At 42.4% G+C, this 23,789-nt stretch overlaps 1 protein-coding gene across 3 annotated transcripts in view; it reads right to left on the minus strand.

Moving 5' to 3' along the window:
- Nucleotides 1-3,019: 3,019 nt before the first annotated feature.
- LOC109919809 (matrix remodeling-associated protein 8) overlaps nt 3,020-23,789 on the minus strand; it is a 65,078-nt gene continuing 44,308 nt past the window's right edge. Inside the window, exons 6-10 of one of the 3 annotated variants that reach the window (XM_020519853.2) lie at nt 18,901-19,056; nt 17,477-17,507; nt 13,297-13,376; nt 12,432-12,527; nt 3,020-8,203 (exon numbers count right to left, since the gene is read on the minus strand). In XM_020519853.2, the coding sequence (XP_020375442.2) occupies nt 8,178-8,203; nt 12,432-12,527; nt 13,297-13,376; nt 17,477-17,507; nt 18,901-19,056 (389 nt within the window). In that variant the 3' untranslated portion in view covers nt 3,020-8,177. Of the gene's footprint in view, nt 8,204-12,431; nt 12,528-13,296; nt 13,377-17,476; nt 17,508-18,900; nt 19,060-23,789 lie in introns of all 3 variants that reach the window. The other 2 variants (XM_020519860.2, XM_020519840.2) reach the window with 2 other exon arrangements.

A 23,789-nucleotide genomic window follows, 5' to 3' on the forward strand; every position in this document is an offset into this window, starting at 1 on the left:
AAGTCTTGGGGTGCAGGTGCATAGTTCCTTCAAAGCGGAGCTGCAGACAGACAGGGTAGTGAGGAAGATATTTGGCATGCTTGCCTTCATTGGTCAGTGCATTGAATATAGGAGTTGGGATGTCATGTTGTAGCTATACAGGACATTGGGAGGCCACTCTTAGAAGACTGCGTTCAGTAAGAATGCAAAACAATAAGAATACAATCAGAAAAATGTTATTAAACTTGAGAGGGCGCAGAAAAGATTTACAACGATGTTGCCGGGACTGGAAGGTTTAAGTTATAGGGAGAGGCTGAATAGGCTGGGGCTTTTTTCCCTGGAGTGTCAAAGGCTGAGGTACAACATTTTATAGAGGTTTATAAAATAATGATGGGCATTGCATATTGTGAATAGCCAAGATCTCTTTCCCAGGGTAGGCAAGTCCAAACCTAGAGGGCATAGGTACAGGGTGAGAGGGGAAAGATTCAAAAAGGACCTGAGAGGTGACTTTTACACATAGACAGTCGTGCATGTATGGAACAAGCTGATGGAGGCAGGTACAATTAAAACATTTAAAATACATCTGCGTGGGTATATGGATAGGAAGGGTTTAGAGGGATATGGGCCAAATGTAGGAAAATTGGGACTAGGTCAGATTGAGATGTCTAATTGGCACAGACTAGTTCGACTGAAGTGTCTGTTTCCATGCTATATGATAGAAAAAAGTGCTCGGGAAACTAATGGGGCTAAAGACCAATAAGTTCCCTGGACTTAATGGGATCCATCCATCCTAGGATATTAGAGGAAGAAGGTACAGAGAAAGTGGATGACTAACATTAAAAGATAGCAAGAACTGCAATGCTGGAGTCAGAGACAACACAGTGTGGAGCTGGAGGAACACAGCAGGCCAGGCAGCATCAGAGAACCAGGAAAGTTGACATTTCGGGTCAGGACCCTTCTTCAGAAATGGGGATGGGGAAGGGAGCTGGGAAATAAATAAGAGGAGGAGTGGGGCTGGGGAAGGTCGGTGGGATGGTAATATTTGAGTGCAGGTAGGGAGTGGTAGGGATTGGTCAGTGGGATGGGTAGGGTGGATAGGTGGGAGAAAAGATGGACAAGTTGTGTCAGGTCAAGGAGGCGGGGACGAGAGGGAGGGTTGGACATAGGATGAGGCCGGGGTGGGGAGATTTTAAAACTGGTGAATTCCACGTTTAGACTATTGGGCTGTAGGCTCGCGGTGGAAAATGAGGTGTTGCTCCTCCAGTTTGTGGGTGATGTCATTGTGACACTGGAGGAGGCCCAAGATGGACATGTCACCTAGGGAGTGAGAGGAGGAGTTAAAATGATTGGCAACCGGAAGGTGTTGTCATTTGGCATGTACAGAGGGCAGATGTTGTACAAAATGGTCTCCAAGTCTACACTTGGTCTCACTGATGTAGAGGACACCACATCGGTGCAGTGGCTACAGTAAACCAAGTTGATAGATGTGCAGGTGAGCCCCTGTCTAGTGTGGAAGGTTTGTTTTGTGCCTTGAATGGAGGTGAGGGGGGAGGTGTAGCACTTCCTGCGGTTGCAGGGAAAGGTGCCGGGTGTGGTGCGATTAGTGGGGAGTGTAGAGTGGACAAGGGAGTCATGGAAAGGGCAGTCCCTACAAAAGGCAGATAGGGGTGGGGAGGGAAATATCTCTTTGGTTGTGGGGTCAGATTGTAGGTGGTGGAGAATGATACGCTGAATGCGGAGGTTGGTGGGGTGATGTGAGGCCTCCAGCTCCATACTGTTATCTCTGACTAATAGTAATCTTCCTTGAATCCTTAGATTCTGGAGAAGTCCCAGAGGATTGGAAAACTGCCAGTGTAACATCTTTATTTAAAAAGAGAAGACCCAGAAAAGTAAGTCAGTTAGCTTAACATCACTTATCGGGAAAATATCATAGTCTGTTAGTGATGTACTAGCAGAATGTTTAGAAATGCGTAATATGATCAGGCTGACAAGAGGATATAACCTCAGAATATGGGCTCACCCATTTAAGGTGAAGATGAGGAGGAATTTTATCTCTGAGGTGTGTGAATCCGTGGAATTCTTTACCACAGAGGGCTGTTAATGACCCAGCCTTGAGTACAATCACTCCTCCATATACATGAGTTCAGTTTCTGAGAACATCTGCAAACAATGAAATTTGCGAGTGTGGTGCTTGTTTAGAAATAGGTTAAAAATCGCGGAAAGGAGAATTCACAATTCATTAATACAGAGGATTTACTGTATATTCAAAGCAGAGATCAATATCTTTAATCAGTAAATGAACCAAAGGATATGTGGAAAAGGCAGGAAAATGGAGTTCAGGATTATCATAGAATCATACAGCATGGAAACAGACCCTTTGGTCCAACCAGTCCATGCTGAACATAATCCCAAACTAAAGTAGTCCCACCTGCCAGCTCCTGGCCCGTATCCCTCCAAACATTTCCTTTCCACGTACTTATCTAAATGTCTTTTAAATGTTGTAACTGTGCCTGCATATACCACTTCCTTAGGAAGTTCATTCCACTTGTGAACCACCTTCTGTAAAAAAAAGTTTGCCACTCATGTCTTTTCTAAATCTCTCCTCACATCTCAAAAATACGCCCCTTAGTCTTGAAATCCCCCATCCTAGGGAAAAGACAGGTAACATTACCATGATCTCATTGAATACCAGAGCAGACTCAATGGAATGAATTGCCTCCTGCTCTAATGTCTTACGATCTCAAATGCTTCCAACACATGCCAAAAGCAGGAGCAATTCCTGATCAGCCACATGATCGAAAGAACATAGGAACCTCTACCATCACTATACAAAGCTCCAAACTACAATATGCATGTTAAAACATATGCTGGCACAGCAGCCCAGACTCTCTGAATGAAGCAGAATAGACCATCACACAGGCTGAATGGCCTCTTGTACCTAAATATGTTGTAATTTCTGAATTAATTTTGAGTGAAATGCACATATTCTGACTATGCAGTAGATGTGGCTGCCATGGAAACAGATGCCTAATAAATGAGACAAAGCAAAACATGTTTTCTTTATTTGCATTCATGAACATTTGCTCATTTAACAAAGTACTGTAGAACTGTATCAAGCCAGTATACACAGAGACTGTATACGCTATAACACATTTGAGACAAGCATGTAAGAATAATAATGTGATTTGATTGGCTGGTGAGCAGGCACTAATTGCCAACATTTTTAAATTCATACTACACACAGTCATAAAGGGAAATGACTGCCTATCATTTGCATGTGACTATTATGTAAGAATGCAAGCCCTATTGCAGCGACATGTTATGTTTGCACACCATAGTTTGTGTCACACTGATCGTAATTGCTGCACTGGTTAGACTACAAAGCAGATCTAATGCTTTAATTCAAAAAAGGTAAAGTATTGAAAACAGAAACAGCAACACATGTCAGACACAGATATATATATATTTATAAAATAATTTCCTGATGTGCCAAAAATCAAAATAATTTTGAATTAAGTAATAGAAAAAGGTCAAGAACCAAACAGCAGACTCAATCTTCTAAAGACTAGGATCACAGGACTACAGCAGACTGTTTTATTCTGACTTATCTGTCTTCCACTGTTCTTTTCTAAATAAACGCTTTTGAGTGTTCCATTTTTTTCAAGCCTTTGCGGGAAATCATTAAATCAAGCTTGTCTGTTCCCCTCCTCTCTGCAGGTCTCATGTGCATTACAGTTCTAATAATTTTACTTTCTACTACATATAATTTTGACCCAAAGTTAAAAGTGAGGGAGAGGATGGTGGTCAGGAGTGAAGTGGGCAAGCTGTTTATCGAGGTGAGTAATGCTGCGGGGTGGGGCTTAACGAGGGGGAAAGCTCCCTTGAGGGGCCTGGCTATTGCACAAGGAATGCTGAAAGGGTTGGTTACTTTGGAATGTTGAGAACTCCAATCTTGGATCAATTGGCGGAATCCCACAGATTTTACTTCTTGCCTAATAATGAAAAGTCTTAGTGCTATCAAAGTTATCAGAGCATGATTTTGGGTAACTAATTACAGCCCCATTTTCCATATATGGAATTGCTATCTGTGGCCTAATATATGCAATTTAAAAGGAAAGATTGTTAATTTCCCTATCTGATATTTTAACACCTGTCCCTCCTTCACATGTCCGTTGGGGTGGATAGAGTATTCAGAGAATGAGGCCTTGCTGTCTTATGCTTGAAGATTTTATGACAATGTTCCTCCCCTCCCAGGCCAGGTTTCAGCAATCCACTCAGCATTTTGTAAACTGATAAAGTGGACATTAGAAATGTAATTTTAGAAATAAAAGTTCATTTTCAATTCATTCCCATACTTTGCAAAGTGAAGATGTCATTATGTTTTAATGTTTTCAGTAAATTTTCACATTGATAAACAAAGCTTTTTCATCTGATGTATGCCAATATAAACATCAATACCATGGTCACCCAACCCCAAACTCTGCACTTCTGTCATGACTTCTATCCCAACCCCTGCACTGCTTTCATTAACCACTGTAACAATGTCTGTCTGCACCCCTGACTCAGCTTGTCTGCTGATGAAACCTCGACCATGCCTTAGTGACCTCCAGACTCAAGTATTCTAATGCACTCCAGGCCAGTCACCTACTTTAATCCATTGTTCAAACTGAGTTCATCCAAAGATTTTCTAGTTGTATTCTAACTCTTACATTATTGCAGCCACACCTCAATTTTAAAATTTGTATCCTTATTTTCAAGTATCTCCATAGCTTTGTAATTTGTAATCGCCTCAGGACCTACAAACCTCAGATATCTGCCTTTCTCCAATTCTGGCCTTTGTGCAGCCAGGATTTTAATCATTCTACCCTGGCAACCATTTTTTTAAAACTTTCCTAGGCCCTAAGCTTTTCAGTGCCTTCTGAAATTTTCCTGTCCTTCAAATAAAGCACTCTTCAAAACCTACCTTTTGGTAATGACCAAGCTTTTGGTCACCTTCTTAATATCTCCTTATGTGCCTTGGTCAGAAATTTTACTTTATGTTGGTTCTGTGAAGCACTTTGATGCTTTACAATGTTGAAAGATGCTGTGTAAATACAAATTGTTGCTTTTGCCTCAACCCCTGTTCTACTTTTACCCTTGAGTCATTAATGCTTCTTGCAGTGGGTCAATCCTAATCACTGCCAAGGCTAATTTCAATACCAACTCACTCTGCCTCAACTCCTTTACTAGTTAATCCCAAAGCCTATCCTGTTCTGATCCCACTCCTGTATTATGGTATCCTCCTAAGAACAGTCCAATTCTAGTTGCTGCACTGACTTGATTCTATCCAAAGCCAACATTTTACTCCCTATCATGCTTAAATTACATGTTTTAACTTGCTGCCTATTCCTGCACTACTCCAATCTCACCTTACATCTTGATACTTTATTTTTACCTCTTCCACTTCCAGTCTTCATTCTTCCCAAATTGTCTTTTAGTCTATTTGGAATTGGTATTACAACATACAATCTGCATAGTGACAAACACATACAGATTTGAAAGGGCATGTTACTGAAGATTGAGGTTTGCAAGTCTATCATGTAAGAGAATCCTTATTGGCTCAGAGTAGGAAGTTTATTATACTGGGAAGACTATCACAAATGAGGCTTTAATGTTATTTCCAATAACTAAAGTCTACAGAATGATAATATATTTTTATAAAAATTATGAAACTTGCTGGGTGTACCTGCAGGTCAGAGAATGAAGAGAACTTCATTACAGAATTAGATTATCCAACAAGTTAGCAAAAGTAGAACTTCCAGAACAGGAGTGGACATTGTTTGGTTCAAGTATCAGAGGCCTTTTTGCTGCCAACTCACTACAAATCTCCTCAGTCAACACCTTCACATATACTAGCCTGCAAAAATACCTGCAGTCAATAGAGTCAGGGAGGAGATGGCACCAGTAGCAACACTGAAGTTTTGCTGAATAAGTGATTTCCTGATTGTTTGCATGGATTTGGGATAATAGTTCATTTTAGTACCAAAATATCATTAGATAGAAAATAGTTTAAGTGATGGACAAAACATCGATAGATGGGGAGCTAGCTACACTTCCTGTTTCTCTCCCGTAGCTCTCACTATGTTAAAATCAAATTTCAACATTCTATCTCCTATTCAAACGCATTATTCCCTTAGCCCTCAAACTGTGGAATTCTTTCTTCATCTTTCCTGCTTCCTTCTACAATCCTCAGTATATAAAAAAGGCCAGCTTGGTGTCAACTAAATTCTTCATTTTACAGAACCTCTCTCTGACTCATTTTGTTCTTGGTGCTGGCCTGACTAGAGTTCAATTAAATAAATGACCAGCTGATTAATATTTTTGCAATAAAATTGGATTTGATTTTGTAAAACTGCAATGTTTTTCATGCTTAATTAATATACAGGAGCGACTTATTCATTCCATTAAATTTATTTCTACAAAAAATATTGGGTGCTTAGAATAAACAAATCAAAGAGCAGTATTTTATTTATTGCGGCACTGGCTGCGGTTTTTCTTGGACTGGGAATACTTGCCCAGTCTGCCACATTATCGACATTATTATTTATATCGCAGTTGAAGCCACACATTATATATGGATATAGGGTCCACTGCTAGTTACGGACCTGTGATGTTAATCCCAGGCCAGCAGCGGTTACCTCAGGCTTACTCCTAGCATCAGTGCTGAACTCTAATAAAACTAGGTCAGTGACTGTTATTCAAGACTGAACACTACAGATCACAGGCCAGCAATAAGTGATCTATATGATGACACAATCATGTGCAAAGAAAATCAAGAAAGAAAATCTAAGTGCAGGTAAAAACACCTGGATGCTGTCTCAGTAACTCTGTGGACTGAATAGGTGCCAGAGAAATGGGATGTGATTTTTGAAATTACAGCATTTTATTAAAAAAGACAAATAGATTAAATAATTGTCACATGTTTAATAATCTTGTATAATATCACTGTTTAGAATAATTGCTGTTCTGTGTGTTGGTTATAAAAATTGTTGCAGTTTTGGATTACCATGGGGTGGTACTAATTTCATGCAGCATATATCAGAAATTACTCACAATATATCATTGGAACACTTCACTTCCTAAGACTTGTTCGATGAATTCTAATTTCTAAGAGACAATTCACCTTTATAGAGGCAAACTGCTGGTCAAGAGGAGTTGGGAACGGCAGAAGGAACACAGTGAGGGACAAATTGAAACATAAACGTTATGGGACAGAAGACATAAAGACAGACAGATTGAGGTGCTATACAGGATAGAGTGACTGAGGGATTGGAGATACAGGAATAGTTATATTTGTGGGAATGGGGTCAGAAAGACATAACAAATTGAGGATTGCAGATTGAAGGATAAGGGCTAAGGGGTCGGAGATGGAGGGATAGATAAACTTTGACACTAGAGTTAGAATGGGATGTCATACAGGAATCGGAGATGGAGGAATAACAGTGTGGGAGCTGGAGGTGGAAAGACAGAAACTGGGGAACTGGAGATAGATGTATTGAAGAAAAGGTGACAACAGGGATTGGAGCTGGAAGGAAAGATATTGTAAAATTAGAGATGGTAAGCTGAGCTGATGAATTGCAGGTGCCAACAGGTGACAGGACTAGTGATCCACAATGATGTTAGTTTCAAGCTGTCAAATTGCTCAGGTTTTCTTTTTAGTCTTGGCTGGAAAATAACTGTGAGTTATTGTGCAGCCTCACATTACAAGTTGTGTATCATTGAACTTTGATGGCCATTCCTTTGAGTGACACCATAGCCAACTACTTTTAAAGGAGTGGCACTTGCCCTTACATTCTTGTGTTTCCAGAAGCACCACTCTCTCTGCAGCTAACATCATGTGGTCATCTACAGCCAGCCATGAAATTCTCTGATCCCCCTCTGACTAATGATGCTCATGCATATTGCTACTGGTGCCTGTTTCCCTCATCAAGGATTGACAGACATGTCAGATAAATGAAAGGTTCCCAACAAAGCATTTTGAAATTGTGGTTCTGCAAAACGTGCTGCATCGTTCTGGGATATGTTTGTGACAATACCATTGATATGTATACTTTTATTAAGCGCTGTATTATTGAATGATATTAATAAGAGGCAACTGATTTTCTCATATAGACCCTTCACTGATCAGCTTCTGGATCCAGCCAGCAGCATCATTCTCCTTATTTCCAATATTGCTTCTCAAAATCTGAGGAAATAAATCAAAGTAATTAATATTGACTCTTTCTTAAATTAGCACAAACAGCGTTTGCTAACTATAATGTTTAATTATCAGAGAAACATTTGGTAGCAGCCACCCCTCTTTCTGCTGTGGATTTGAATTGACCTTGAGTACCTAAGTCTCTCATCACTTATTGTCAAATGTAATTGTTATGAGCTGAATTTCAGGGTTAAGGGTGGGGATTGATATACTCCACAAAAATCAAGCCCACAGATTCCCAAACTAAGCATGGAGGAAGCACAGACACAGAACACAAGTTCTTCATTATGGCAGGTGCTGGACTGGGGGATTGGCACACTCATTGTCCACCCACCTGTGTTAGTATTTCAGTAGCAGTGGGCTGGCATCAGGCAATTGATGGCCACTGCAGAACCACTTTCTGTGCAGCCGGTATTTACCAGGTGATTGGCCCTCAGCAGGCCCCTCCTTCTTGACAGTGAATCATGCACTGACTGAGAGCCCACAAACAACCTTGCATAGATTTGCTTGACATGTTGCCTACATAATGAACCCTCCTCTCACCCTACATGCTGCTAGGTGTGAAGGTGCTATAAGGCTCTCTAGTAAACAAAAATTGACTACTTAAAGGCTACAGAAATAGTAAGAAGTGCCGATGCTGGAGTCTGAGATAACACGGTGTGGAGCTGGAGGAACACAGCAGGCCAGGCAGCATCAGAGGAGCAGGAAAGTTGCTGTTTTGGTTGGGACCCTTCTTCAGAAATGCGGAGGGGGAAGGAAGCTCAGAAATAAATAAAGAGACGAAGGTGGGGCTGGGGAAGATAGGTGGGATGGTGATAGGTGAGTGCAGGTGGGATTGGTCAGTGAGGTGGGAGGGGCAGATAGTTGGGAGAGAGGATGAACAGGTTGTGTCAGGTCAAGGAGGCAGGGATGAGAGGGAAGATGGAATAGGTTGAGGCTGGGGATGGGGAAATTTTGAAACTGGTAAAATCCACATTGGGCTGTAGGCTCCTGAGGCGGAATATGAGGTGCTGCTCCTCCAGTTTGCGGGTGGCATCATTGTGACACTAGAGGAGGCCCAGGATGGACGTGTCACCCAGGGAGTGGGAGGGGGAATTAAAATAGTCTGCGACCAGAACGTGTTGTCATTTGTCGCGAACACAGAGCAGATGCTCTACAAAATTGTCTCCGAGACTCCGCTGGGTCTCACCGATGTCGAGGAGGCCACTTCGGGAGCAGTAGACCATGTTGACGGATGTGCAGGTGAACGCCTGTCTAATGTGGAAGGTTTGTTTTGTACCTTGAATGGAGGTGAGGGGGGAGGTGTAGGGGTAGGTGTAGCACTTCCTCTGGTTGCAGGGAAAGGTGCCGGGGTGGTGGGGCTAGTGGGAAGTGTGGAGCGGACGAGGGAATGGTGGAGAGCACGGTCACTATGAAAGGCAGGTAGGGGTTGGGAGGGAAATATCTCTTTGGTTGTGGGGATAGATTGTAGGTGGCAGAACTGGTGGAGAATGATACATTGGATGCGGAGGTTGGTGGGGTGATATGTGAGGACAAGAAGGATTCTGTCTTTATTTTTGTTGCAGGGAGGGGATATGAAGGCAGAGGTGCAGGAAATGCAAGAGATGCGGTTGAGTTCATTTTCAATCACCGAGGGAGAAAGTTGCTGTCCTTGAAATAAAAGGTCACCTGGGATGTGCAGGAGTGGAACACCCCATCTTGGGAGCAGATGTGGCACAGGAATTGGGAGTAGGGGATCGCATTCTTGCAGGATGGTGGGTGAGAGGAGGTGTAGTCTAGGTAGCTGTGAGAGTCGGTGGGCTCGAAATAGAAGTCGGTTTCGAGGCGGTCACCAGCGATGCAGGCAGAGACGTCCAGGAAAGAGAGGGAGGTATCGGAGATGGTCCAGGTGAATTTGAGGTTGGGGTGAAAGGTGTTAGTAAATATGATGAACTGTTCAGGCTCCTTGTAGGAGCACAAGACAGCACCCATACTGCCATCAATGTAGCAGAGGAGGTGAGGGATAGTGCCAGTGTAGCAGCGTGACCTCCCACCCACAGCCTCCAACCTCATCATTCCCCAACCTTGCACCGCCAGTTTCTATCTGCTTCCCAAAATCCACAAACCTGGCTGTCCTGGCTGACCCAAAGTCTCTGCCTGCTCCTGCCCGACTGAACTTTCTCAGCTTACCTTGACTCTGTTTTCTCCCCCCAGTCCAGGAACTCCCCACCTACATCCGGGACACCACCCATGCCCCCCAGTCCTCCAAGACTTCCAATTCCCTGGCCCCCAACACCTCATCTTCACTGTGGACATCCAACCCCTGTACACTTGTATCCCCCACACAGATGACCTAAAAGCCCTCCGCTTCTTTCTCTTCCGCAGGCTCAACCAGTCCCCCTCCACCGACACTCTCATCCGCTTAACGAAACTCGTCCTTACCCTTACCAGCCTCTCCTTTAACCCCTCCCACTCCCTACAGACCAAGGGGGTCGCCATGGGCACCCACATGGGCCAAAGCTATGCCTGCCTCTTCGTAGGATTCGTAGAACAGTCTCTCTTCTGCTGCTAGACTGGCACTGTTCCCACACCTCTTCCTCTGCTACATTGATGACTATCAGCACTGCCTCGTGCTCCCACGAGGAGCTTGAACAGTTCATCAACTTTATTAACATCTTTCACCCCAACCTCAAATTCACCTGGACCATCTCCAATACCTCCCTCTCTTTCCTGGACTTCTCTGTCTCCATCTCTGATGACTGCCTCAAAACCAATATCGATTTCAAGCCCACCGACTCCCACAGCTACCCAGACCTACACCTCCTCTCACCCACCTTCCTGCAAGAATGTGATCCCCTACTCCCAATTTTTCCGCCTCCGCCGTGTCTGCTCCCAAGATGTCCTCCTATTTCAAGGACTGCAACATCCCCCCTCTGGTGATTGAAAATGAACTCAATCGCATCTCTTGCGTTTTGCGCACCTCTGCCCTCACATCCCCTCCCCCCAACAAAAATAAAGACAGAATCCTTCTTGTCCTCACATATCACCCCACCAACCTCCGCATCCAATGTATCATTCTCCGCCACTTCTGCCACCTACAATCTATCCCCACAACCAAAGAGATATTTCCCTCCCAACCCCTACCTGCCTTTCATAGTGACCGCTCTCTCGTCACTCCCTCGTCCGCTCCACACTCCCCACTAGCTTCATCACCTCTGGCACCTTTTCCTGCAACTGCAGGAAGTGCTACACCTGTCCCTACGCCTCCCCCCTCACCTCCATTCAAGGCACAAAACAAACCTTCCACATTAGACAGGGGTTTACCTGCACATCCGTCAACTTGGTCTACTGCATCCGCTGGTCCCAATTGTGGCCTTCTCTACATCGGTGAGACCCAGAGGAGGATTGGAGACAATTTTGTAGAGCATCTGCACTCTGTTTGCGACAGATGACAACACGTTCTGATTGTGAACCATTTTAACTCCCCCTCCCACTCCCTGAGTGACATATCCATCCTGGGCCTCCTCCAGTGTCACAATGACACCACCCGCAAACTGGAGGAGCAGCATCTCATATTCCACCACAGGAGCCTACAGCCCAATGTGGATTTTACCAGTTTCAAAATCTCCCCACCCCCAGCCTCATCCCATTCAATCTTCCCTCTCATCCCTGCCTCCTTGACCTGACACAACCTGTTCATGCTCTCTCCCATTGATCCACCCCTCCCAATTAACTGACCACTTCCCAACACTCCCTACCTGCACTTACCTATCACCATCCCACCTACCTTCCCCAGCCCCACCTCTCCTCTCTCTATTTATTTCTGAGCTCCTTACCCCTCTGCATTTCTGAAGAAGGGTCCTGACCCGAAACGTCAACTTTGCTGCTCCTCTGATGCTGCCTGGCCTGCTGTATTCCTCCAGCTCCACACTGTGTTATCTCTACTTAAAGGCAACAATTGGCAGCACGGCCAGCATACCCGCCACGGATTACATCAGGGTGGGAATGGGGCAGTCTCCTTTTTCATCACCGAATTTGCCATGGTGGAGGTTACAAAATTTTGCCCACATAATATATAGGAACAGAATTAAGCCATTGATCCTAATGAGTCTCATACTCACATTCCACCACTGAGCTCCTGGCTGATTACTGCTAGATAGCAATAGGATTGAGAAAGATGAAAAGATGGACTTCATAATGAGCATATTTTTAAAAAGTGAGAAAAGTCCAAATGTACCTCTATCTAAGTTCTTTGGGGGGATGTCCCTGAGAAGTTCCACCTTCTGTTGGGACATTGCAGCCTTCTCCTTTAGTATGTTGTTCTTGTAGTCTGCTAAAAATAAAAACTTGTGTACTATCACACTGCAACAAGCACAAATGTTCAGGATAGCCATATTCCCCCTCCCACATGCCCAAACACCTGACATACCGTAACTGGATGCCTTCCCCATCTCATGGGCCTCTAAAGTTGTGACTGCTACAGGAAATGATATAGTTTCCTGCTTAGAAAGTGACACAGAAATCTTCAGTGACAAAATATGGGATGGTGCTCCTATCAGGATAATCAGCTCATCTAATTCTTGGCTGCCATGTTAAACAAACAAGTTAATCAATGAGTGCTGAATACTAGGATTGTTATCAAGATATTTAAATGATCACTGGTTCAGAGATTAACAGCAATAATTTTCCTTCGGGTGTCAGTGTGTCCACTTCCCTTGATGGCTCAGTCCGTAAGTGCACCACTACCTGTTGCAGCACTGACCCATTCAAACTAAGGAGGTCCAATGTACAATCCCTGATCTGTACGTTTAGCTGATCTCAGCCTGCGCTGGGTTGGGCTGGGATTAGGGTATACTTAAGTCATATGGAGTTTAATGGGGAATTCCTGATCACTGTGTGGTTTGAAAGTAACATTGTGCTTAGATGTTGAGTTAGGTTGTCTTGAACCCTGCATCCAACTGTCAGTAAATTATATCAATTGACAGAATGAGTGGCTATTTGACCTTTTGTATTTTCAAAAAGAGATTAGACATGGATGAGAGAAAAGCAGCGAAGTTTGAGTGCACCTTTTAGTCAGAAAATTTTAACAATGTCACACATACCCAGTTTCATTCCCTCATTTTTGTTCAATCTCAGGTCAGTTGTGTCAATCACAAAATCGTTGAGAGTAACATCTGTTCTTCTGTTGGTTTAAGAGAGAAAATGACCTTAGGAGTTAATGAAGCTCCTAGAACAATCCTTATTTATATTTATTTTTAGAAATTGCATAAAAAAATTATTTGTTCTAGTGTAGACTGTATCTGTCTAAAATTAAAATAAAATTGCTACCTATATTTCTGCATATAAAGGAACGCAAATATAATACATAACGACCACAGGTCAAAAAACTGGACAATTTGTTGTTTCTTTAAGCTGGTTTTTCTGTAAACCAGGCTCCCAAACAGCAGATTTTAACAAAGTCTAAGGTACACAGGAAGGAAGCAGAGCATCAAAAGCAGAAAGAAGGATCAGGAGATCACAAACTCAAGACAGGAGTGCAGGAGACAAGCAGTATTAAAAAAGGGATGCACAACTGTGGGAGTGTGAGAGAGGGAGAAGGTGATCAGGAGCCTGAGAAGGAAAAGCAGAAGCTTGACATAAGGGTGCAGAAGACAGAGCATCTAAGATACAATGTAGTTGAGCAGCAGCATGAGAAAGGGAATCAGGAGATCACTGGGAGAGGCAATGACATAGTGGTGCTATCGCTCGACGAGTAATCCAGAGATCAGAGTTATGTTCTAAGGACTTGGGTTTGAATCACAACATGGCAGATAGTGGAATCCAAACTCAATTTTAAAAAAAAATCTGGAAATAAAAAGTCTAACGATGACAATGAAACCACTGTTGTTTGTCAGATAAACCTATATTGGTCACTAATGTAGAGGAGGAAACGGGCATCCTTATTGGTCTGGCCAACACATGACTCCTGGCATCAACCTAGGTATCGGAAAGGACAGCGGCAAACCCAGCCCTGTCGATGCTGCAAAGTTCTTTTTATCTGGGGGCTAATGCCAAAATTGGGGGAGTTGACTTATGGACTAGACAACAAAAGCCTGATATGTCATCCTTATGAAATCATACCTTACAGACAATATCCCAGACGCCATCATCATCCCTGAGTACGTCTTGAACCACCAGTAGGCAGCAGATGTGGTGGCACAAGGATATTCTGTCAGGAGGGAGTTGACCTCTGGAGTCCTCTGGATCTCATGAAATCTCATGGTATTTGGTGAAACATGGGCAAGGAAACCTCCTCATATTGCTCACCACCACCCCTTCCCTCCCCCGCCCCTCACCCCCAACCCCAATAGTGGTGAAGGTAGTGAGGGAACTGACAAGTGGAGCAAACATACTTCACCTCATCCTCATTGATCTGACTGCTGCAAATGCTTCTACCCATGACAGTAAGAGTGACCACCGCACAGTCCCTGTGGAGACAAAGTCCATCACACTGGGAATACATTAGATTGTATTATGTAGCACTACACCATGCTAAATAGGATTGACTTTGAAAAGATTCAGCCACTATATTCTGCATTCTCTTCTACCACCCTGATGTGCTTTGCAAGATATGACTTAGAACATAGAACATAGAACAGTACAGGCCCTTCGGCCCATGATGTTGTGCTGACCTATTAACATACTCTAAGATCAAACTACTCCGCATACCCTACATTTTACTATCATCCATGTGCCTATCCAAGAGTCGCTTAAATGTCCCTAATGTATCTGACTGCACTACCACCGCCGGCAGTCCATTCCATGCACCCATTACTCTCTGTGTAAAGAACCTACCTCTGACATCTCCCTTATACCTTCCGCCAATCACCTTAAAATTATGCCCCCTCGTAATAGTCATTTCTGCCCTGAGAAAAAGTCTCTGACTATTCACTCTATCTATGCCTCTCATCACCTTGTAAACCTCTATCAAGTCACCTCTCATCCTTCTTCGCTCCAATGAGAAAAGCCCTAGCTCCCTCAACCTTTCCTCATGAGACCTGCCCTCCAGTCCAGGCAGCATCCTGGTAAATCTTCTCTGCAGCCTCTCTAAAGCTTCCACATCCTTCCCATAATGAGGCAACAGAACTGAACACAATATTCCAAGTGTGGTTTAACCAGGGTTTTACAGAGCTGCAGCATAACCTCGCAGATCTTAAACTCAATTTCCCTGCCAATGAAAGCCTACACACCATACGCCTTCTTAACAACCCTATCAACTTGGGTAGCAACGTTGAGGGATCTATGGACGTGGACACCAAGATCCCTCGATTCCTCCACACTGCCAAGAATCCTGCCATTAACCCTGTATTCTGCATTCAAATTCGACCTTCCAAAATGAATCACTTCACACTTTTCCAGGTTGAATTCCATCTGCCACTTCTTTGCCCAGCTCTGCATCCTGTCAATGTCCGTTGCAACCTACAACAGCCCTCCATACTATCCACTTCGTGTCATCGGCAACCTTACTAACCCACCCTTCCAGTTCCTCATCTAAGTCATTTAGAAAGATCACAAAGAGCAGAGGTCCCAGAATAGATCCCTATGGAACACCACTGGTCACCGAGTTCCAGGCTGAATACTTTCCATCTACTACCACCCTCTGTCTTCTAATGGGCAGCCAATTCTGTATCCAGACAACCAAATTTCCCTGAATCCCATGCCTCCTTACTTTCTGAATGAGTCTACCATGGGGAACCTTATCAAGTGCCTTGGTAAAATCCATATACACCACATCCACTGCTCTGCCTTCACCAATGTGTTTTGTCACATCCTCAAATAATTCAATAATGCTTGTGAGGCATGACCTGCCCTTCACAAAGCTGCGCTCACTATTTCTAATCAAACTGTGCTTTTCCAAATAATCATAAATACTATCTCTCAGAATCCTCTCCAATAATAATTGCCTGAATAGCACAGAAAACAATACTTTTCACTGTATCTCGATAGATTTGACAACAATAATTCCAACCAAAATCAATTCAAGACTGGGCACCCATGTGCCTCCGTGGACTATCAGCAGCAGAATTGTACTCCAATCTGCAACCTAATGGCAGGGCAAATCTTCCACTGTACCATTACCTTCAAGGTGCACTACAGAAATTCAGCAAGGCTCTTTAGACAGCTCCTTCCAAATCCATTTTCATCTAGAAGGACAAGGACAAAAGAGATATATGGGACCATCACCACCTACAAGTTCTCCCCAAGTCACTCACCACCCTGACTTGGAAATACATCACTGTTCCTTCAATGTCACTGGATCAAAATCCTGGAACTCACTCCTTAACGGGATTGTGGGTCTAACATTAGCTCATATGCTTTAGTGATTCAAGAAGGCAGTTCACCATGATCTTCTCAAGGGCAGGTAGGGAAGGGCAATAAATGCTGGACCATCCAGTAATGTCCATATCTCATTGATTAATTTTAAAAACGATTTCAGACAGAAGAATAGGATAGTGGAGCCTTAGCAAGGGCAGGAAAAGACTGTGAAACGGGGACAGTGGAGCAGGAGCCTGCAAGATGGCAGCAAGAAGATTAGGAATCTGAGATTGAGAATCTGGAACTGGAAGTCAGACAGGAGAACTGGAACCGGAGAAAGAGTAGCAAGGAGATCAAAAGCTGGGACACAGGCATAAATAAATGAAAGCCTGGAGGTAGGAAGCACCAGACTTCGATCCTGAGAGAGAAAGCAGATGACTGAATATCAGATTGATGCCTGGGAGTCCAGAATTGAATTCAATTGACACAGGAGCAGATGTGTGCACTCCCCAGATTTAGCCACAGTGTTATCCAATGCAATGTCACATAGGCAGGTGATCTTTATTCAGGGCACCTAAGGATGATGCTCGTGACATCCACTTCTGAAAATGCATGTAAATAAAATCTACCACACAGGTTTCTCATGTGGCAAATTACTGCCACTGCAGACAGAATGTTTGAGCTTTCTGGGAAAGGTGCATGTTTTCTTCAGGTTGGGATGTTTGCAGCATCAGCTTTTGGTTTTCCCTCAAGACAGGTTGCCCTATTCAGGGTGCAAAGAGGAGTTTTAAGAATTGCAGGCCACATGGTCGAGAAACTTGCGTTACTTGGCTGAAGGTCTCCACCAAAAGGTCTTTGGCCTTAATTCAAGGTTTCTCTGGTTAGTTGCTTAGATTATGTTATAAGTATACAGTTTGATCACAAGTCATCCAAGGAGTTTGTTCTTGATAGCAGTGAAAGGAAGATGAATAATAAGTCAATACTTACGGTTGAGATGTCTTCACATTGTAATGGAGACCTGAAAAAAGGAAAATAGTAAACTAAAGAGGAAGCATGCATCCCTCAGCTGCTCTCTGTTTACTGAGGTCTGAATGTAGGAATATAAAACCAGGAAATAATTCAGCCCCTCGAGCATGCTCCACCATTCAATTAGATCATGACTGGTCTTGCCTTAAGAAAAGATATACCAACCACAGAATGAGTGCAACAAAGGTTCACTGGACTGATTCCAGGGATGGTAGGTTTGTCATACGAGGAGACAGTAGGTCAATCGTACCCTGTGTTACTGGAGTACAAAAGAATGAGAGGGGATCTCACTGAAACACATTAAATTCAAACAGAACTGGACAGACTGGATGTAGGGATAATTGCAGGGATAGTAGGGGGTCTAAAACAAGAGATACACAGTCTCAAGATATGCTGTAGGCCATCTTGGACTGAGAGGAGGAGAAATTTCTTCATTCAGAAGGTGGTGGGCCTTTGAAATTCCCTACCACAGATAGCTGTGGAGGCTAAGAATGATATTTAAGTTTATATTTAAGAAAGCATTAGATAGATTTCTAGAAGCGAAAGTTATCAAGGGATATGGGAAAGAGTGGGAGTATGGTGTTGATGTAGAGAATCAGCCATGATCGTGTTGAATGTCGGAGCAAGCTCAATGAGCCAAATGACCTCTGCCTGCTCCTATTTTCTGTATTTGTATGGTACCTCAACTCCAAATCCTTACCTAACAAAAATAAATCAACCTTGTAAGTCTGGAAAATCCCAATTATTCCCTAGCATGCCCAATCATTTAATGAACAGATTTATATGATTCTTTGCACAAAAAAGTGTTTTCTGATTTCACTTTTGAATGTCCTGGTTCTAATGTTAAGCTTTTGCCCTTTTGTTCTTGATGTTTTCAAGGTACAGATGTTAGTTGTATATTAACTGTATTACATTTTATGTAGGTGGTGGGCACTAACTGTTGATTTATTAAAAGATACACCACTAGAAACTGTCATTGTTAGGCTAAGAGGTCTGTGTTTGTGTTGTGTACATCTGTAAATAAACAAAAAAGATGTGCACACATTGATTCCAATTCTATCCCTCACCAAATGGATCTCTGCAATATAAGTGGACAAGCACATGTATGCACATATACACATGCTTCAGCCTATGACTGAATTGGAAAACATAGGATAGCCACTCCGATACAGGAACAGGCGGGAGACAGCAGTACGAATCTTGCCCATATATCTCCAAACAACTGACTAATTAGTAGCCAGCAAACAGCGAGTCTCTCCCCAATCCCCAACTCTGTTACCTGTATACCATGTGTACTGAAAGAGTCTGGCCAGGGGTGGGGGTGGAAAAGACCGGTAAGAATAAAATCAGTAACCACTAAAAAATTAAGAAATTATGGACATCACCTCTTTTTCTTTGTCGATGGGTAATCAGGGCAATGATGGTTATCAGAATAGCCAGTAACAGTAGCATTGCCAGGATGTATCCAAATTGATGAAGGAAATGTGAAGAATGTTCTGGAATAAAAACATTGACGACTTTCGGGACTTCAACTGACGTAGCTGCTAAAGACAGAAATAAACAGACAAACAATCTTCAAAAATAAAGTCACTCATGCATGATTTGGAATCCATTCACTGTTGACTTCCTGATCTTCTTGTTAGTGCCACCGGCCACTTTGGAGCTTGGTTATGAAGTTTAGCTTTACGTGGTGGCTTTATCATTTAAGTCTCTATTTTAAGTAACTGTACAGGTTTGTAAGTTGAAATAAAGAAAGAACTTACAATAACACTTCCACAACCTCAGAACATCCCAAAGCACTTTGCAGCCAATGAAGTACTTAGGAATTATAATCACTTTGTAATCTAGGAAACAAGGCAGCCAATTTTCAAATAGCAAGGTCCTACAAACAATGAGTTGATATTGGCTAGATTATCTATTTTGACTGAGTTGGTAAATATTGACCATGGATAACTTGGAAAAAGTGTCTCTGATCTTTCTTCAATGGTACTATAGTATCTGTTATGTCATCTAGCACAGCAGATGGGGCCTTCAACAATGCACTGAAATGTTAGCCTAGATTATAGGTTCAAAAGTGAGACTTGAATCCACCAGCATCTGACAAAAATATACTACCACTGAGCAAAGCCAGATACTTGCTGAAATTGATGAGAAAAGATAGAGACCAAGATGTACTATATTGCTTATAAGTTTCAGGTTTCACATCAGAAGAACAAGTTGAGGAATTAAAACTGAAAAGACTGCGGATGCTGTAAATCAGGAACAAAAACGGAACTTGCTGGAAAAGCTCAGCAGGTCTGGCAGCAGCTGTGACTGAGTTCTGAGGAAGGGTCACCAGACCGGAAACGTTAACTCTGACAAGTTGAGGAATTAATCAGTTTTTATAGAACAGTAAGTCAGATTGTTCAAGAATACTCCCTCACCCAAACTTCACTCGTAAATTATCAAAATAAGACTTTCAACCTCTAGCAAGCAGATAAATATGTATACACTTTGTATAAATATGTCACAACAATTCTTCTCACATTGTTTGTGATCTATTATATACAAAATTAAATGAGAAACATCTGATGCATCTGCCATGTGTTTGCTCACTCAACTTTTCAGGTTATACATATAAACAAATGTCAATGCCACATTTAGAAACAATTGTATAAAAAGCCATTTGGCCCAATTCAACAGAATCATGACATCTCAATACCATATTCTCATTTCCTCACCATACTCTTTGGTGCCTTTAAAATCTAGAAATTTATCTCTTTCTTGAAGGCCTCCTGATAACCCATCAGCTATAGGTTAGAAAAACGTAGAAGTTATTCACACAGTTACAGTTGAGTTCTTTATTGATATTACACTAATGGTTAGTGCTGTATCATTATGATTTCTTGTCTAAGTTTCAAAAGTTAGTTATCTCAGCAGGAGGCTCTAATTTTATACTTTCATTGACAATTTGAACAATCTATTAAAGGATTAGTTGTCTTTGACATGGTCTGAATAGAAGTTTGCTTTTATAGCATATTAATCATTGAGGAGAGTTAAAAGATTTGAATAGGTTCTGTGACTGGGAGCTTTTGATCAGTATGAGGTGTTTAAGAATGAGAGTTGTGTAAGATTATTCGTAGAAGTTTAAGTATATCCTTCTCCATTTGGGACCTATGATGGGTAGTGATTGAGTGGCTTTGGTGGTAGCCTGGAGGGTATAATAGACCATGGGTGGTGCGGCACGAGTTAGCATTAAATGGGCATGGAGACTATAAGGGGTACATGTGGGATATGTGGCATGAGTAAGCACGATGGATAAAAGGGTCTATGAGGATGGTTGAGGGACAAGAATTGGCATGAAAGGTATGAGGAGCAAGGGACTGAGGTCCCAACAGCTCTTGAAACAACTGAAATCAAAAATGAGCCAGGCTTTCCAACCAGTCCATCTTGTTGTCTTCTCTGTTCTGCCTCTAGAGTCACTGGTCCAAATACATCTAAGCAATGCCACTGAAGCGAAAAATTGCATGAATTGAGATAGTTTTTACTGAGGCATTCCAGTGTATCAGGAAATTTCCCTAATCAAACATCTGCATTGACAGTGAAAGTCCAGTCCTTAATCCTTTTGTGGAACATGGGTCTCCAATTCAGAGCAGTCTAGTGGTTATATGGAGCATTCCAGGGCGTTGGGACCTGAGATATGTGATTTAGGCTGGAAGGAAAAGAAGTTAAGGCTATCCTATTTTTGGTTCAGACACAAAACTATGCAGAGGGGTTGCCAAACATGAAAGCCAGGATTAAATAAGCAGGATCACAACCCATGGAGCTTTCAGGCACACAAGAGTCCCTGATTCATCTCTGCATTGTAATATGCTGCCACATTAGTGCATTCAGCTCCGAAGAAAGTCTGTTTGGTGACAACTTCTACTTTCATTTTCTAATTAATCAAACACTTAATAAATTAAACAGTAATAACGTTAGTCATGTTACTGATTTCATCATATTGTTCTCTAGGGCATTATCCTGAGCATTTTAATTGGTCAATCCATATCATGCATGGCAACAAGCATTGCATCAGCTAAGGGTCCTGTCAAAAATTAGAGCTTAAACGTTTTCTGACAATGTTACTGTCAACTGTATTTAAGTTTACGTTAAGGACAACAACGAGGGATTTACTTCTGTCTCTGAAAATAGGCACAGACTGATATTATAGTTACAGACTTTGAACAAAATGATTGTATAATTTGAACAAAATGGTTGTAACTAATACAAATAAATATAACTTGATGGCTATTACAGAGATGTGGTTGCAGGATGACCAGGTCTAGGAACTCAATATTCAAGGGTATTTGACAATCTGGAAAAATAGGCAAAGAGGAAATGGAGACTGAGTAGCCTTGTTAAAAAGAAACAGATGTGTGGTGGTGAGTAGTGACAGTGACTGCATAGATAATGGAGGCATTGGTTGAAAATCTGGAACTCAGTGGATCCTGAGTGTTTCGACAGTTCAGCTCCCATTCAAGATGGGAGGGACACAGAAGGCAGGAAAATGTGGGCCAGTTAGTTTAACATCTGTTGTTGGGAAAATACTAAAGTTCCATAGTAAGGAAAAAATAGTAGGGCATTTAGAAAAGCTTAACACAATCAAATCCAGTGCATGGTTTAAAGGAAGGGATATCATGTTTGACAAATTTGCGAGGGTAATTTGAGGACATAATAAGCAAAGCTGATAAAGGGAAACTGGTAGATGTCATATATTTGGATTTCAAAAAAGCATTCATAAAGTTCACTGCACAAGTCAGGAGCTCATGACATTGGAGGTAATATGTTAACATGGTTTGAGAACTGATTATTACACAGAAGACAGAGAGCTAGGACTAATGCGAATTTTTCAGATTGTAAATAATTAACCAGAGTCCCACAAGAATCAGTCCCAGGGCCTCAATTATTTACCAAATATTATTTACTTGTTGGAGGGAATAGATGTAATGTGTCCAAATTTGCTGCTGATACAAAAATAGGTAGAGGGCATGTTGCGGTGAAGACATACAGAATCCGCATGAGAAAATGGAAAAGTTGAGCGAATGGGCAAAAACTTGACAGATGGGAGTTTAATGTAGGGTAGTGTGAGGTCATGCACATTGGTAGCAGGAATCACAGGCAGACTATTAGTTAAATAGAGAGTGTAGTGATTGTAATGAGGTCAGCCATGTGACCTCATAGAGGTCATAGAACATGAGTTCCCTGTTTGGACCAGAATAAAAGCCCCAGTCAAGGCACCCAGGCTGACAGAAATAAACAGGAGTGTCAGAGATTCTGTTCACGCTGAAAGCTGGCTCTGAGGGAATAGGATCAGTGTCAAGGACTCTCCACATGTAAATAAACAGTGACTTGGTGACAAGAACCGGCCTCTGTGGAGTTACTTGGTGGCAACAAGAGAAAACCATGCTCTCGAAGAAATTTGCTCACAATTGGGGTAAGCATTTCTGGCATCATGCTGTTATTTGGTAAGTTTGACTCATTCGATCCTGCTGAAGACTGGGCCCAATGTGTGGAAAGAATGCATTATTTTTTTCTGGGCAAATGACATTGGGGCAGATGAAACGCAACAAGCAATTCTCCTGACAGCTGTGGACCTGGAGTTTCTTCAGTTATTTGGGGCCTAACTTTCCCTGAGGCACCAAATACTAAAATCTTTCAAGAGTTGACAGATCTGGTTAAGGAATATTAATGACACCAAGCCTCCTCTAATTCTGAGACATTATTGGTTTTACTTGGCAATTCAAGAACCAGGGGAATCCGTACAGGGATTTTTGACAAGGTTAAGACGACTGGCAGAGGCACGTAACTTTGGTTTAACACTTAATGAGATGCTGAGAGACTGTTTGTTCGGTATGTGGGATTAATGATGTAACCATGCAAAAGTGCCTGCCAACTGGACTTCAAACAGGCACTGCAACTGGCTTTATCACTGGAAAATGTGGCAAGTGGAGCATATGAGTTACAGGGTATTCCAATGCAAATAACACACTCAGCAGTCTGACTGAAATTGGGGAACACCATTTGAGTGAAGAAAATTGCAGAGCCTCACTCAGGACATATCCTGAACAGAAGGACTCTAGGTCAGCCTACAGCAAAACCCCAAAACAAAACCAAGCCTCAGCCAAATGGTTAATAGTTTCTTCAGGATCCGGGCTGGCATGCCTTTGTTGTTGCTGCCGGTATGCGGACTCGAGACAGCAAGAGTCCCACCAGAAGTAAGTTGAGTAATAGAAGTACTAGGCCGATATCCAGG

Source organism: Rhincodon typus, chromosome 31, assembly GCF_021869965.1.
Source record: "Rhincodon typus isolate 14 chromosome 31, sRhiTyp1.1, whole genome shotgun sequence".
Classification (NCBI taxonomy): domain Eukaryota; kingdom Metazoa; phylum Chordata; class Chondrichthyes; order Orectolobiformes; family Rhincodontidae; genus Rhincodon; species Rhincodon typus.